This window comes from Sebastes umbrosus, chromosome 7 (assembly GCF_015220745.1).
Source record: "Sebastes umbrosus isolate fSebUmb1 chromosome 7, fSebUmb1.pri, whole genome shotgun sequence".
Lineage (NCBI taxonomy): Eukaryota > Metazoa > Chordata > Actinopteri > Perciformes > Sebastidae > Sebastes > Sebastes umbrosus.
The window spans coordinates 18,206,508-18,224,807 of NC_051275.1; the positions used below are offsets into that span (position 1 = coordinate 18,206,508).

An 18,300-nucleotide genomic window follows, 5' to 3' on the forward strand; every position below is an offset into this window, starting at 1 on the left:
GCAAGAATGGCGTTCTTATTACATGCTTTTCGTCAGAAAGGGCTCTAATGTCTCAGCATTTCAGGAAAGTCAGGCTTAGAAATACTCCAAAAGCCCAATATTCAGAAATATATATCCCATTTCATGAAAACTGTATTAGAAATAGACAAAGCTCAAAGAACCAAAAGCATAGGTTCATATACAGTATATAGGGTATTCTAACCCTATAACTACTGCAGCCAAAAGCTAAAGCAAGTGCAGAAGTGCAAAAAGGATCAGGCTACAACTAATGCAGTACCACAGAGTGAGCATTGAGTGATGTTGTACAAACCATAATGGCATTTAAAAATTGGGGAATTAAAGCAACCAATAATAATACAAATACTATTTAAGCAAACATGCATGGAAATGGAGACTGAATTTCACAAACCCTAGATGTGATGAACTACTTCTCAGAAAGCAGACGATGAAATAACTCTTTTAAATTTCCTCTTTGTGTCTTTTGAGCAGGCAGGACAATGGAGTTTTCAACTCTTTGACTTTTGAGGATAACTCCTCCAAAGGTATTTCCATATTGTGTCTCACTAAGCACTAGCCTGCAGGGCCTGGGCAGAGAATAAATGCTGATGGTCCAGCAGTAATCAGACTTAAGGACTCAGTTCCTTGCTATAAGAAGATTTTAATAATGCAGGGAAGCTATCGTGATTCAGTTAATTAAGAGTCTCCTCCAGTGCTTGAACAGCAGCGGGGTTGTGTCCCACCTCTGTTTGAGCTATCCTTCTCCAAACACTGGGACTATTTTGAGACATGCCTGTCACTGAGAGCCACATAGCCAGCGATCATACAGAGGTGACGAGGGAAAACACCCACTGGAGACTGAAGGGGGACGAGAAGGGGATGACAGACATAGGAAGTCTCTCCTCAGAGACCTCATGCTGCAGCATCTCCCTTCATGCACAACTGACTGCCTTTTTTTTGTCATCGACATCGCCTCTGATACAGCAGAATCAATGATATAGTGTGTAACACTATAAATCACTGCTCGGACATGTGTCATTTCATATGTGGTATTAAAAGACAGGCAAGATATTGACGGCGCCTTGAAAGTTTGTGTGGATGTGTTGATTTGGAGTGTGTGCCTGTGTTGTTGCTCCGGTATATCAGTGGTGCTTGAATTGGAGCCCTAGGGGGCTGCAGAAGGAGTGACACCGGGGGCACGCTTGCCAGCATTGAAGACATTTCCCCTGATGTAATCAGAAATGTAATCAGAAACACGGAGCTGCCCGCAGCAACGATGATAAAAGCGGGATTTAAACCACAGCAGTTTATAGCCTGACAAGAAGGAATGAGTTCAAAGAGATTGCATTACAACTTAAGCTCTTGTGTATTGTGAGGAATAACCATTTAACATGTTTTCTATATGTGTGACCATGCGTCTTTGTCTTCTTGTCAGTGTGAATTATTGTGTGTGATTTTTGCAGTCACTGTGCAAATTCTTGCCTATTTATAAATTCAGATGTGATTCTCGTGTAAATCTCAAGTGAATTTCTCACTGATGCTAAATCCAGATACATGTCAGTGTCAGACATGTGTTAATAATTTACATACAAAGACACCACACATTCAAATTTCAAAGATATAAATAGCGAGAACCCAGAAAAGCATAAAAAAAAGAACATTGAGTGCTTTAAGGCTCTAGCTTTATGCATGTACTGTATGATTGATTAGGCTAACTGATGAGCTAAGCTATTCATAAATTATAGTGTACAAATTGTTAACCAGTACAGCTGCTAATTAAAATGATTCAGTAGCTATTAAGAAGACAGGAACAGTGCCATCACACAGTATGTGCCAAACATGATTGGTGCTGGTCCAGTACGTCTGCGTGGGAAATTCCCCTTAGGGGTTTTATTATGGAAATACCATATATACATGTGTCACACAGGTCTATGGGAGATCCATATATAGCAGAGAGAATACATATGGATCTGTGCCAGTAAAGCAGACACATAAACCATGCTGTAAGAAGATTTCATGTACCTGAATAGTACAATAGGACATGATTTTAACACATAAATATTAATTAGTTAGTTCTAAAACCTCCTGGTGACCCAGTGGGAGTCAAACATAAGGCATGACATCTCATTTCATTGGCTGTGTTAATAGAAATTATTGTTTCTTTGTCATCAAAAACCTGTCCTGGTTCTTCCGTAACAACTTTGCTCTGATAGTGTTTGCCGGCGGCAAATAGAATCCAAATGTCCTAGGTGATGGTGCGAGTCCATTAAGCTGTGTCACCAAGTACACCACATCAGTCAGACGCTGCCTGAAGGGACTCGGTGAAACTGACAAAACGACCTCTCTACTGATTCTGCTGTTGTTTGACGAAGAAAAACGAAATCAAAAGAGATTAGACCCTTTTGAGCTACAATCAGGAATTTACAACAGTTTATATTCCCTGCACGTTGTTACTGGCTGGTATGGTACACCAGTAAAGAAAATGCAACTGCTGCTGAGTCCTCAGGATTAGGGTTATAAAATATAATAATCATCACAACACTTTAAATACAATATGTGTGTTTAGTTAAAGGAATGGTTTGACATTTTGTGAAACACACTTATTCACTTGCTGAGAGTTAGATGAGAAAACCAATATCACCATGTCTAGCATGATGCATCAGCACAAAGACTGGAAACAGGGGGTCCAAAGGTAACAAATTCTGCGTACCAGGACCTGTAATGTAAATGGTAAATGGCTCTTCTAGTCTTCCGACCACTCAAAGCACTTTGCACTACTTATCAGTAGCCCATCAGGATCTAATACTCATTCACTCACCGATGGCTAAGTTTCGGGAGCAATTTGGGGTTAAGTGTCTTGCTCAAGTACACATCGACATGTGACCTGAGCAGCCGGGGATCGAACCACTGACCTTCTGATTGGTGGACGACCTGCTCTACCTTCCGAGCCACAGCCGCCCTATATATTGTTTCTTGGCCAAAAAATATTCCAGCACATAACCCCACCTGTAACCATACGTTGATGTTTTTACACTTTGGTTTTTGTACAGATTAAACAAACAAGATATGACAGTGGCGTGTTAAATAGTGAGCTTTAGAGGTGCAGCCCGGTCACTTGAAAAGGTGTATGAATGACATGACATGATAATGCGCAAGGCAAAAGCATGCAATAAGAACGCCGTTCTTGCTTTTGGCTTGTCATTTGTACACCATGTAGTCTGTACTGACTGCAATATAAATGCATCAGTGGAAATATGCTGCGCTCAGAGTGACGTAGAATAGACGGTGTTCGAGACTGGTGTTTTCTTTTGTAAGTTACATTAGTGACTTGTTTTCCGTACCGGCTTATGTTATGTAGTTTCGGTACATAGTTTTCGTACTTATTTATAGCCCAACCATAACATTTTACCTTAACCTAGCTAAGTATTTTTGTTGCCTAAACCTAAGTGAGTGGTTTTGTAGCCCCCTGCTGGTAACTTTCATACACGTTTATACACGCCTCGGCAAGGCAAAGTATGACACGTTAACTTCTGGCGGGACTATTACACGCTTTGGTGTGATACCAGGTTGCGAGTTTCTAGAACATGTTATTTTTTTGTTTATCCTTTGGACAGAACCAGAGCCAGGCTAGCTGTTTCTCCCTGTTTTCAGTGTTTATACTCAGCTAAGGTAACGTACTGGATCCCGCTTAATATTTATCTTCTCATCTAACTCTCTGCAAAAAAATAATAAGCTATATTCAAAGTATGTTCAACCATTATTTTAAAGCCGGTACAATCTGAACTTCTGACCTACAGTACAATACATGTTCTAAGGTTGAAAAATGACTTATCGATATTCACTTATACTAGTGATGCTTTCCAAACTTGCAGTGGGGGAAAGTAACTAAGTACATTAACTCAAGTAGCCTACAGTACAATTTTGAGATATTTGTACTTTCTTGAATATGTTAATTTTCTGCTACTTTGTACTTCTACTTCATTACATTTATTTATTTCACAGGAACAAATATCTTACCTTTTACTGCATTACATCTATTTGATAACTTAAGTTACTTTGTAGATTCAGATCAATAATACAAAAAAAAAATCAAGAAAATTAACAAGCTACCCAGCAGATAAAGTATATAGAAGAGTTAAAATTAGCTCCAGCTTCGATATAACAATGAAGAACACATTAATGCATTAATAATTATAATACAATAATATAATATACATTATTCTGAAATGAGCCACCCTGCATAAAGAGTATTTCTACTTTTGGTACTTTCGATGCAAATACTTTTCTAAAAGAATTGAGTGCAAGACTTTTACTTTTAACAGAGTATTTGTACACTGTGGTATTGCTACTTCTTCCACCATTGAACTGTAGCCATTTACTGATGTTAGATTGGAGAAAAACAAAAGTAAAACAATTTAGTTTCTTTCAATTCAAGCACACGATCACAACAAAAAGAGGTGAACTCTGCTGCCCCCGAGAACATCTCTGCAGCAGCAACACTCACCACGAGTGATGAATTGCCTTGTAAAGTGAGAACCTTTCATTGTGTTACCTTTGTCACTGGTGTTGGACTCAGTGATTGCCAACAGCATTACAGGAACTCCAATATCATGTTGTTGTTGTTGCTCTTGCCCTGCTTGTTAGCTTGCTGTAATAAGTTTTTTTTTGTTTTTCTGAAAATGATGCAGTGCTAGACTGTCTTTGCTCTGACTTTGGCCATCGCAAAGACTGATGTTATGTTACGCTTGAGTGATTAAGTATCAGTGATGTAAACTAGTCATGAAAAACTGCAATTCACAGCCATAACAAATGCATCACGCCATCCCTCCCCTTAAGACATGGTGATATCCATCCACTGACTCCGCTATGTCGACATGACACCACATGGACTTTAAAGTTTTATTTTGAAATGTTTATTTCCATTTGTCAATTTGGATTTTTTTTTTCTTCATCACAACAAAATTACCTTTTACCACAAGTATTCTGTTCCCAAATAACTCGCAACACTGTCGAATGCTTCCTTTAATAGAATTTTGACTTGATTACATTTAGAAAAAATACAACATTTTAAGCCCAAATTGGCTCTTCATCAGGCACAGACGTGTCAAACTGCCTGATGCCATATAAGAAATAGTCTCAGTCCCTCCCATGTGGCTAAACCCCAGAAAATCACAAAGAAAATCACTAAAAGAACAATCACAGGAAGAAAATTGTACACAAATATCAATTCAATCAATGATTTAGACAGCATGAGCTTCCAAGATGGAACACTTGATTGTCTTTTGTTCCTATTATAGCATGCATCACACTTCCCATGGGAGGGACTGACCCAATATCCATACTACCACAATATTTAGTATGCCAGAAAAAGATTTATATGTCCCAACTTGAGTATGTCAAATGCAGTATGCCAAAAATAACAGGATGTACTACTGCACCCGGTCGCATTTTTGCAGTATGCAAGCCAGCATGATCTTCTGGCTATTCTGATTCACAGTCCTCAGAGCAGCGGCTATATGAGCAAGAGGGTCAAAGTTCAAGGCGCAATGTTATGATGAAGTAGTATGTCCCATTTGTATGCATACTGCCAGCCCATTCTCACTCTCAAGGTGTCAAATATTGATGCTTTGTAACAGCCGTCGGCTTTCGATACTGACACAAGATACCCTTTAGGGCAGATATGGAACGCTCCGGGTTTTTATATCAACTACAATATAAACCAATCCATGGCAACAGTCAATGCACAGGGAAGACAAACACCAGGCAGGTGGGAGGGGAGGTGGATGGGTCCAACAAACACGCTACGTTTCACTCTCACTTTACCAAGCTGTTCGTTCGTGTCCCATGTTCACGTCACATTTTCACTGTAAAAACGTAATAATTTTAAGCCCAACCATGTTTTTTTTTCTCCTAAACCTAACTAAGTGGTTTTGTTGCCTAAACCTAAGCAACTGACACCGAGGGGTCTGACAAAGCATCAGTATGTGACAAGTTGAGATAAGGGCGTGTTGATGCTGCATGCAACAGCATGTACTTTGTAATGGCAGTTGCAGTACGTACTAAAAAGTATGTGATTAGGAACGTAACCTGAGACGATTTATTCATTGACCCACACCTGAGTCAATTTAATACCTCTGTACCTGATGAAGAGCCAATGTGGGCTCAAAATATTGTATTTTTTCTAAATGTAATAAAGTTAAAGTGTGTTTTATTTAAAAGAAGCAATCTACATAGTTGGTAGTCCATGGAAAGAAGAAATCACCACACAATTTTTGCACCTGGACAAGATAAATGTGTTTTACACACCAATTCCCACAAAATATTCCATCATAAAAAAATATTGTCTTGTTGAGATTAAACTATAGTGCCTGGCAATTGTGATTTATCACTTAAGCTACAGTACTCTCTTGCTGATATTCATCAAAACATTAACATATCTTTGTTGATAATAACGTCTTTATTATTGAACTGAAATGAAATGCAGGATTCGTCACCCAAAAAACAACACACATGGATGTATTGCTGTATCTATTATTTCAGTTTTGCCAAGTTCACCTCATTCTTACTCAGCAGAGGCCCCGGGGAGCTGCTTCAGGGGTTGTACACATCCACATGATTATACCTGGAAGTTGCAAAGTCCACATATACAGCACAGGTCATTAGTTTGCCACTGAGCAACTCAGAGTTACTTCCAGTAAACAACATTACTCAAACTGCAAAACCAGTCCTGGGAATAAGAGAGAGGCTGCAGAGTAATGTCAAGTCTTTTATGGCTGTATCTGTATACACACAGCAAACACTGATATTCATGTGGCACTTTGCAGTGTCTCATAACTTCATTTATTTGACATCTTTTGTATTTTTTTGTTAAACATATACATTTCATGAGAAGTCAAGTAGAGGAGCAGTGTAGCATGCATCACATTTCCATTGCAGGCATATAATCACAGTTAATGTTTTAAGAAAAACTATGTACAGCAAATAATAATAATAATAATAATAACAATAATAATAATAATATATGATTTTTCAATTTATAAAATTGCAAATATGTGGGTATTGGCATAGCCACATTATTCAGCAAGTTAAATAGTCTCTTGTCTTTAACACACATTCCAATCAGTGATAGGATTTAAGATTAAGAGCTCACGTATCAGTTTTAACACTGCAATGAACACTGACTTGATATCTATAAGATTTGCAGAAAATCTCCATCATCAAAACGTAAAGTACACGCACAATAAATAGCAGTTTGCGACTCGTATGTGTGCGGTATACACAGATGTCTCCTTACGTGACAAGTACAATGATAATTTAGAGAACAATGTTACATTTTTCTTTTTCTCCATGAAACAGGTCATTGTTACAGACATTTCTTGTTTTACATTCAGCGATTTGGAGAACGGGACTCCACAAACAATTCACATATAGAGCCAACATGCCTTTCAATAGTAAGACACTGTCAGTTTTTCAGTCACTCAGCTCCATAACTTTAAAAAAAAAGCGAATCGCAGTTTCCCCCTGTGGTGCGTTTTCCTTAACAGGATGAGGTATTTGCCAGAAGAGATGCTTTTATTTGATGCTCTTCCGTCAGTCTGATCAGACAAAGTGATGCTGCAGTTTAGCAGTGCAAGATCTTAATGAAAGCCTTTCTGAACTCGACATTAAAGGTGGTGTATATAATGGGATTTACAGCACTATTCACGTAGCCTAGCCAAGTGAAAGCATTATACACCTCAGCGGGAACCCTGCATTTAGTGCAGTGGGTGTTCAAGATATGCGTAATGAAAAAGGGCAGCCAGCATATGATGAATACACCTGAGGAGATACAAGAAAGAAAATGGGAATATTAGGAAAATTTAGTCAGAAAAGTGAGGAAGCAGGTTTTTATATTCAACAACAATATGGGTAAAATGGAGTTGACTCGAAAATACAACTATATGAACAATTTCTTTTCGTTGCATCACTGCCCGTCTTGTTTTCAATCTCTGTTTCAGGACTTACCAAAAAAATTGAGATGGAAATAAAAACACATGCAGAGGCTGGGGGCTTGTGCGAAAGAAAAACGTCTTTCTAAATTGTACATTACAGCATTGGCTTGTGGTAAATTAGAAGAGAAACAAATATTTAGTCTTGATGAGTTTGAACAGAGTCCCCAGCTGGTTTGATGCTGTAATCACTGCATGTGGAAAGTTGATAACAAAAAACATATTTGGTTATTTGGTTGTGAAAATGCTTCATTCATCACACAGTGTCAGTTCCACTTCGATGTGTTGTGTTTGTTCCATACACTGTATATAAAGATGGACGACATGACAGCTCCCCAAAAGTGAAGCCAAAACATCTTGATCGCTCCCTGGTGGCTGGCTGCAGTATAGGTCATAAACCCGCCCCCTCCAGGTTAGTGGATGGGACAGGAGCCAAACTAAAAAGTCAAAGGACACGTCAAATACATTTCTCCCAAAGATGGTTTCTATCATTTTAGGTAGTTCTCATCACACTGCTGTATGCTCAAGTGTTAATTTTTCTGATAGTTTGGTTTTAATTAGTAATTTGATGCTATAAAAGGGGGTGTGACGTCATGATTGACAGCTGTGATTGACAGCTGCTCTGAGTGAAGTAGTCACAGAGACGGAAGCTCGGGAATTGTACAAGAGAGGAAATGCAACTTTAACTTTCCATAATGTCACGAGTCTGTAATAGATCATGTGTCAATTTCAGCTATTAGTGCGTTTTACAACTTTTAGGACCAAATGATTTGAATAAGGGCTATTCAAGTGTTCATACTAGGAAGTTGATTTAACTCAAAAAAAAGTGTCCGCCGAGTTACAGACGTCTCTTTCCCAATGTCTATGGGAAAAAGTATTTTTGGGCCCAATGGCATCATGTGACAGACACAAAAGTTGCAGTACCACCGTTTGGCCACTACAATAATTTGCTTCAAAGCACTCAAGGCGCTCTTCCTGGGCGCTTGCCGTATCTGTGATATTTTGGCTTCACTTTTGTAGGAAGTGGAGATGCGTCGTCCATCTATATACACAGTCTATAATTTAGTCACACAAAACAGCATTTCATTTAACTTTAATGTCACTGATTGTAAATTAATTTTTTATACCAAAGGTGAAATGCATACAAATTTAGTTATGAATAAGCAAACTTACCTAGGACAATGGCTAACATCTGAGTGGCCTTTTTCTCCTTCTGCTGGGAGATCTTCCTCTTGCTCATGCTCATGGTTTTCATAGAGGTCTGAGTCTTGCCATTAGGTAAGGCCTGCGTCTGGAAGGCTTTGGGCACAACAGGCGCTGGATCCCCAAGAGCCTCCTTGGTAGGATCTCCATTCTTTTCTGCTCTCTGGCCCTCCTCCGGGGGCGTGGGAGGCGAGGAGCTGGGGCTAGCGTTGGCCTTGTTGGGCATCAGTAGCTGGTGGCTGGTGGCCGGAGTGTTTCCGAGAGCACACTGAGGCTGCTGCTTCTGTTTCTGGCTGCTGCCGCTGTTCAGCTCATCCAGCTCCAGATCTTCCCCCTCATTGACTACATCTTTGATGAATATCTGAGCAAGGTCAGGATGAGCACAAAAAATGGATTCAAATGGTAATTATTATTTAGGCAATGGGTGACATTTAAAATAACAGGTATTAAACAGATAAACTATCACGCTTTCAGTGTTTAATTTATTTTTGCCGTGCTCACAGAAGCAGAAAGGCACCTTTTCAATATTTTCTCTTGAGAAATGGAGGAAAACTTCAAGGTGACACCTTGCTAAATCTTTTACGGGCAAAAAAAATATGCTTCCAACAATTAAACTTTTAGATTGAAAAAAGCAGGAAACAAAATAAAAGAGCACACACCACTTTCTTCTTGTTGACAGGAAAGCTCCCATTAGATTTAACAATCATGGTGCACAACCTCACATCCTCTGGATGAGTGCACTTATCCTGAAATGAAAAAAAGCTGTGTCAGGCAAGGGGAGGGTACAATGTCAAAGCACTACTGACAAAAGGGCTGTCTAAGCACAGGTCCAACAGCCTACCAGGTCAAATGAGGCTACATCGAGCTCTGCTACAGAAAGGCTGTTTAGCAAGAATCTGATCTGCAGCTGCAGTCTATTTACCCGACGGTGTAAGAAACTGTCTGAGGTTATTTCACCAAGATGATGCAAACTCATCCAACAATTAACAACGCGAGCAAAACTTTATTTAAATTATGTTCTTTTACTCCATAAAGATCATATACATAATCCGTCAATATGCTGCCGACTAACGACTTCACACATCATTAAATGAGGTGGTAATGTGTAGCCTATAATCCCCGTAAACGCCCACGTCCGCTATAAATGTTCTCTCTGACCTCATTCTATAACACACACTTTCAGAAACCACATGGTGAAGCTGTGCATGAACATGAGTAATGTAGTGCACTGGATCAAAAGCATTACTTGGCTTTCTGTGCAGAGCCCATTGAGTTGCAGTAAAATCAATAACTAGAACAGCAAAAGGTCATTTGAGGGCCATCGTAATTAAAGCTGTGTGACGGCTTTCAACACTGAAAACATGCATGTAAATGTGACATTAGGATTAAAATTGGCCTCCTGGATGGAACCAGTTATAGAGTACTTTATTTACATACACTTAATATGCCTTAGGTGTAACTAAGCCTTGCCCTTTTAATCTCTTGCTATGAATGTTGCGCACTGTTTTTCCAAAGAAAAATCAATTCCATTCTTGTCTGGGTTTTCCTCTTTACGGTATGGTGTTATGTAATACGATGACCATCATAATACCATCAAGTATAATTGGGTTGAGAAAATTATTGATTGCAGTTTCACAAATGAACTCAAAGGGCACACTGTTTATTTTCAAACTGGTTGAAAAAGACATCATTCTAACATTCAAAAAGTATAGAAAAACATCTGGTATAATAAAAGCTGTAAATCAATCTCAGTTTCATATTGAAGCCGTAAAAGCGTAAGTACTGTAGTAAAAAACAGCAGCCATATTGCAAGATCACCTTCAGCGAAGTGGCCGCATCAGGGTCGGCAGCCTGACAGGCGCGCTGCTTCGGTTTGGTGTTTACGCGTTTTCTGCGCTTCCTCAGGACCACATAAATTTGCACATAAACCAGCAGAGTGATGATGAAGGGGACATAGAAGGACACGATGGAGGAGTACACCACGAAGGCCGGATTGGCGATCACACATTGAGACTCATCACGAGTAGCTGTGGAGATAAGCACAAGGTCAATAACAGCCTCAGACTGCATGTTATGTTCTGAACAAAATAGTTTTTTGTTCTGTTTTTGTCACTGTGACTCTTGGAAAACTTTCTACAATAAAATGGGGAACTTCATGTGCAGCTAAGAACCAAGGTCTTTGATTGCAATCTCTTGAAAATTCATCCAGAAACATAACCACTTCTATCCTCCCCATCACCTGGAGGTCATTCACACAGTTTTCTTCCCTCTCCCCCCTCTTATGCGCTTAGACCATTACGATCTTTTTTATTCTAACCTACCTCACTCAGAACTGCCTTATAGCTGATCCAGGATTCGGCAACGGGGCTTCTTTCTGGTGCCAAATGTAGAGATCATGTCACCCCAATTAAACTGCCTGCACCGGTTGTTTGTTAATTTTAGATTTCACTGATTTACTTTCAAAGCCAGCCAAATTTGCCCTGAGCTGCGTCACTGGCTTCATAACTCCCTTCACACCAGAACACACACTGAGGTGACAGTGTTTGGACAGAGCTGTCCACTTCTGGCCTCAATACCAAAATGGTCCCAGTAAACTTCCCTAAAGGCAGCTCCAGATTAGGCAACAATTGTTGCCACACAGGCTTAGATAACAACTGAGTCGCCGTGGATACTGTAGATGTCACAGTAATTGTGTAGCTCATGTTAACAACTTGCAATCTTCACACTTCAGGGTGGCCGCAGCTCAAGAAGCAGAGCGGGTTGCTGCCCAATTCTACAAATGAAATTCTGTTTTTTACTTGTCAGGAGGACTCCTACTCAGAAGAACAGTACAATATATTCTGTGGCTTTGGCAGGAGTTTCCCAAAGTCGGAAAATATAACTAGTGGCATAAATATTCACGGTTCAACCAGTGCGGCGCACCGGGGCCTAGAAGCTGTCAGGGGCCCAAAAATCACAATCAATGAATCCGTTATATGCACTTCTGTTACGTCATGTAGCCGAAACAAACAACGTAGGCTACCTATTGGCTGTGCGCTCGAGATCAGACTGGAGACGTAACCACTTATCTTCTTTCATTTGTTCTCTTTAAACAGAAAACACACGGGCTAGTGAAATGAGGAGGTATCGTATAGATAACTCCTCATTTCAACTTCACTAATAAGCCGCTCCTGGTCCATTGAGGCAATTTCAAGGCAAGCGACAGGAACAAATAGAAACAGCTGGGTGTCTGACAAAGGTTCAGCTCAAAACAACGTCGTGCTGCGTTGCTCACGGCCAGGACATTCCAATAAAAAAGCTCATAGTTCTTAAGCAGTGTTGTTAATGACTTTGTGGAGCACAAGACCTGTAGGATAAACTTCTAAAGGGTCAGTACTGGTTTCTTTTTGTTATTACAGAGTGGGAACAGGGATTTAAATCTGTAGCACTGTAATTTTTACATCTCATATGTTGGAAAATGCGCACCCATTGAAATCTGTGTCTGAGAAGAAGGGGCGGCTGATTCCAGGGTAGGCTGTTAAATTAGCGTTGATAAGTTTAGCAAGCTGTCTGCTGTCCGTGGTGCTGATATCTGGTTTGCAGTATGGGAGTTGCATGGTGAGCCTCTCCATGCTGGCATAACAATTGTTTGGAGTGGTTCTCTGTGCACATGCGTGTTCACAAGCGTGCGCTTGTGTTTGTGGCGAGGGCCCAAGAAAAATATTTGCACAGGGACCAATCACAATTATGTTACGCTGCTTAACATAACCCTTTAACAGAAAACTTGTGTTACAAACTGGAGTTGTGGCAAATGTAGGATCCACTTTTTTTGGAACTTGATTGCTTCAATTTCAGTGTTTCCTGCTGGCTATCTCTGCTTTTATATTTCCTGCAGCTCAGACTGGCAGGATCTGCAGCCACTGCTCACTGCTTGAAAGCGGTTGTGGGGCTCACAAATCCAACCGTCTGAGTTCCGGCAGAATCGACATTACATCAAGGCACTCAAAGGGATGAGCGAGGCTTCAAAGAGACAGGAATCGAGCCACAGGAGCTGGTCAGCAACAAGTCTAAGAAGCCCTTATTCGGAACCTGCTTTAATCGTAATCCTCCGTTAAAGCCCCTGTTCTGTGGAAAAGGAAACCCAAAGGGCTATGGCTCACTTAAAGTACTGACATGTCAGTATGAAATAATTGTTTACCGGTATGGGTAGCTTATACTTAACTTTTTTAACATTGTACAGCGTGCAATGCTGTAACATATAGTGAAACATTAATGCAAATATGGGCAAGCATTTGAAATATATGAAAGAGCTATTTCCATAATTTATATGTTTATACAATGTATATGCTGCACTGTACTGTGCAGTGGATGTACCCATGAATAATACAGTATGGCACCATAATTGCTCCACCAATTTAGTCACACCATGAAAAAACATTTATCATACTCTCTTACCTGTGTTATTTAGGCCAAACAATAGGGGGCATGATATGGCGAAAGAGAGTACCCACACCACAGAGATCATCACTGTGACCCGTCTCCTGGAGCTGTAGCGGGTGTTGTACAGCATTGGCATTGCAACTGCTGTGTAACTGTAAAGGGTAAAACAAAAAAAATAACAAGGAAGAAAAATCCTAGTCATACACTTCTAGTGTGAATTCATTCATGTTCGATTTAGTGAGCTAAATTTATCCCCTTTCTGTTACTTGTTCTCTCTCTCTTCATCAATGGATTTTAGCTCAAAAGAGGACGGAGAACATGAAGCGTACAAGTGGTAAAACCAAGAGATCTTGCCTGTCATCTTTGATCAGGTCCTTTTTGATGTTGGACTGTGATGTCGGCTGCAGTTTACATGAAGAGGAGGAACTGTAAGGTAGTGTTTTCCCTCCGAGGAAAGACCTTATCATTTAACCTTGCTACATGGGTCGACCTTATTAGTGAGCTTGCTGTAATTTACCAGGAAATGGACGGCTTTTTACAGCGTGTGATGCATTGATTTCTGTGCAGTTTGGTTTGAACGACGTTGAACATAAAGCCAAGTGGGTAAGGCTTTTAAGAGACTATTTTGTTTGGTTTCCTTTATGGAAACACACAAGAGAAGTAAGGATAAATCTATGGTAATTGTATTATGCCATGTATGTTGTCATGGATTGTGCAACACACTGTACCAAGGTCTTGCGTAAAAGAAGCCTTGGGTATGGAAAAAGCTCGCCAATTGGCCAAAGAGTGATAATGGACAGCGCTGGTGCAAGGCCAAAAGATATAAGTATAAGTATAGGTGAAAATAACACATTTATACTGCATTCAAAAACACGGCATGTTTTTTTCCCCAAACTGCATGTGATTATCATAAAGTGGGCATGTCTGTAAAGGGGAGACTCGTCGGTACCCATAGAACCCATTTACATATCTTGAGGTCAGAGGTTCTCTCTCTCTCTCTCTCTCTCTCTCCAGCCGGTCTCGGCAGATGGCCGCCCGCCCTGCGCCCGGTTCTGCTCCAGGTTTCTTCCCAGTAATCGGGGAGTTTTTCCTGGCCACAGTGCGCTTGGTGGATACTGTTGGGTCTCTAAACTATGGTGTACGGTCATAGACCTGCTCTATATATAAAGCGTCTTGAGATGACTTCTGTTGTGATTTGACGCTATACAAAAATAAATTAAATTGAATTGAAAATGGCCTCTTCCATTTTTGTCCATTGCTCACTTACTAAGTAAGTAAGTAGTTATAATAGTGTACATATCAATAATATTTTCATTGTTCAACACAGGCCATTTTGATAGAGACATTAAATATGACAATAGAATAAAAATAATTTAGTTTTACTTTTGTACGGCACTCTGTAGGCGGACATTTTACTGGCGTCCGGAAGTCGCTTTCAGTCCAAAATGCCGGAAGCGATGCTTTGCTGCTGGTTGCAATGGAACAACCAATTAACTTTCACTTCTTATCGTTATATACGTTCTTTGTGCGACACCCATTCCGAGTGAAGTGTGATTTGTGCTTGCCGCATCCGCAAGAGTCGCGAGTGTCTGGTACTGCAAAAGTGACGTCACACCACCAGACACGGCCTTTGCGGAGGTTCTGTGCAGCAGGTTTTTGCCTGTCCGCGCACATCAAATTTTTCAAACTACACGGACGTAGATGCACGGACAAAATGGAGAACTTTAAAAGATCCAAAGTTTCCCCGTCATGATTCCACAGCAGCTCACGTCCCTGCGGCCGTCCTTGTGGAAAGCACAACCGAAGCTTGACAATAAACAAGGATGTAAACAATAAAATCAGAATCAGCTTTATTTGCTAAGTATGTGGAGACATAGACGGAATTTTATTCCGGTTTTAAGTTGCTCTCAGTGTAGTACTTGCACACAGAACAATTTACAGGAAGATGACATCTTTAAATTCAGCTTTGTGAATGATTTATGAGAAGGGAAATGCATCAAACACAGTTGTTAGGCCCCAAGGCTACACACAATGTGCATTTTTGTACAAGAAAACGTCACAGGGAACCTTTTAGGACGCATTTACTGTAAATGCACATGAATTTTAATGTGGTTATAGGAATAATCTGTGCTGCGTTAGATTAATGGTTGATTGTTATGTAAAAATGTGTATAAAGGCCTTTCGTCTCTCATGGTTGAATCACTGTAGCCATAAATAGCAGCGTGAATGATAAGTGCATTACAGCTGCAGTTCTTAATTAAATGGATGAACAATTTTATCCTGCCACATTAAGTGTTGGTACCTTAAAGGTTTTGATCTATAATCCAAGTTCATTGAAGGGTTGCCAACCAATCACTTAAATATACCTGTAATTTGTACGATCATTAAAATTACATATTGGGTTTCTTATTAAATCTTGTGACATGCTACTAAGCTCCAGCAAAATAAGTCCACAGATGCTTTTCTGCACAGTGAATGTGAATGTGCACAGGTTCACAGCTCAAATCATTGGGGATGTAGGAGAAACTCCCATGACTCCAAACCAATTTCTTCACTATTATCATAATCATATTTTATGTCACATTAATGGGATTACTATGGAGAGCTGAAAGTTTATGTAATTATGTAAACAGTTTAAACAGACATTAGTTGTTCTCATGGTATTTGAAGTAGTGTACTGGTTGTAAACGCACTCAAATATGACTAACTGCATTGACAAAAATTACAGAATTTTTTTTTTTGCCTTACTACATGTCACTAAAGTTGAAGGCTAACTGCTCTGACATGATTGATTTGTAAAATATTTCATGGCACATTAGGACTTAAGACTGAGAGCATCATGATGGGGAAGTGTTTTGTGGTTCAATTTAAAACCAGTCTGCCTTTTGGCAACATCATTTCAGTTCTGTTAAATCACATTTGGCATGTGTATATTCATATCACCTCCTACGCAAAAGCCGTTTTGTCTCATGCCCATAGTCTTCTGCTTTTAAAGAGGATGCGAGTAGCTGATTTGATTGGCCAACGCCTACTGCTGTTAAAGTGCTCATCCTTTAAACATTAGAGTAACTAACAAACCTCTTTTCTGTCCTGTGGTTACAAAGTTTCAAAAGTAAGTTCTCGACACATTCACATTGGTGAATAAGAAAAATAGCGAAGAAACAATCCTTTGATGTATAAATTGAAGGGTTGTCAACATTAACGCGATAATAACGGGTTAACGCAAAATCGGTTTAACACCACTAATTTCTTTAACACATTAACGCAATCGATCTTTCGGAGGTTGTAGTGGGCTCAGTTTTAAAGCTGAAGATACCGGTATCACATGAAACTACAAAAACCTAAGGAATCTAACCATGTCATACTAGCTTGTCGCGTTAAAAGGCTAAATAACGCTCCAAACTTGTGCTACATTTTGGCGGGAAAAAACTGTCATGGCCATTTTCAAAGGGGTCTCTTGACCTGTGACTTCAAGATATGTGAATGAAAATGGGTTCTATGGGTACCCACGAGTCTCCCCTTTACAGACATGCCCACTTTATGATAATCACATGCAGTTTTGGGCAAGTCATAGTCAAGTCAGCACACCAACACACTGACAGCTGTTGGGTTTGAGTTTGCCATGTTATGATATGAGCATATTTCTTTATGCTAAATGCAGTACCTGTGAGGGTTTCTGGACAATATTTGTCATTGTTCTGTGTTGTTAATTTATTTCTGATAATAAATATATACATAGATTTGCATAAAGCAAGGATGTTTTCCCATTCCCATGTTGATAAGAGTATTAAGTACTCTCCCTTTAAGGTACATTTTGAACGGATCACATATGTGTGATTAATTTGCGATTAGCTATGGACAATCATGCAATTAATCGCGATTAAATATTTTAATTGATTGACAGCCCTAATAAATTGTTGAGCTGTTGAACTGATGAAAAGAAAACAACATTTTCACTGACTCTTATCCAAACTTTTACAAAACAGCATCATACAAGTGGACGCAGAAATTCACTCAAGCCAGGGGAAAGAGATTTTTGATACCGTCACACTCATCCTTCCCGCGATTAGTACACAGAAAGCAGGCACAAGTCACATAAATAAAATCTAAATGTTAATTTTGATGCTATTCCTCTCTGCTTGTAACATTTAATTTCAAATACACGAAAGCAATGATCTACCATGAGATTATTCAAAATAGCTTTTAATAAGCTTTTCTCCGTATATGCGAGACCTTTGCATTCTAATTCATTCACTGCAGTAAGGATGGATATTGTGTCTGGGTGTGACCATTTTTTTTATGTATGGATTTAAAATGAGAAATGCAGCCAAACAGAAAATCCTGTAACATTAAACTTGACAGAATTATATAAAATGACAATATGGGAAATATTGTGTGTTGTTGGTATTCTTCAGACGTCATGTGGAGAAAACCAAGACCTCACACTTTCAAATCATATTCTGGTTGTCAACATTACATGATTACTTCCTACAGTTCTTTATTGAAAGCCTGAGCGTTGTGCTTCCTTCAGCAGTTTGTGATCCACTTTAATAGTCTGTCATCATATAATGAGTCATCATGCCAGTTACACAACTAAATAAGTCAATTTATTTTTGGACAAGGCCTTCAAGAATGTAGGTTGAGGAGGTTTTGTGTCAAAACAGGTGCTGTCATGAACTGGTGTTTTAAATAA

The 18,300-nt window shown here is 39.6% G+C and overlaps 1 protein-coding gene across 3 annotated transcripts in view; it reads right to left on the reverse strand.

The window, feature by feature from the left end:
• Positions 1 to 6,750: 6,750 nt before the first annotated feature.
• Positions 6,751 to 18,300, reverse strand: part of drd2a (dopamine receptor D2a) — a 49,149-nt gene continuing 37,599 nt past the window's right edge. For 2 of the 3 annotated variants that reach the window (XM_037776429.1, XM_037776428.1), the window contains exons 4-8: positions 13,623 to 13,759; positions 11,007 to 11,215; positions 9,848 to 9,934; positions 9,159 to 9,549; positions 6,751 to 7,815 (exon numbers count right to left, since the gene is read on the reverse strand). In XM_037776429.1, the coding sequence (XP_037632357.1) occupies positions 7,619 to 7,815; positions 9,159 to 9,549; positions 9,848 to 9,934; positions 11,007 to 11,215; positions 13,623 to 13,759 (1,021 nt within the window). In that variant the 3' untranslated portion in view covers positions 6,751 to 7,618. Of the gene's footprint in view, positions 7,816 to 7,860; positions 8,177 to 9,158; positions 9,550 to 9,847; positions 9,935 to 11,006; positions 11,216 to 13,622; positions 13,760 to 18,300 lie in introns of those variants that run through there. The other variant, XM_037776431.1, reaches the window with a different exon arrangement.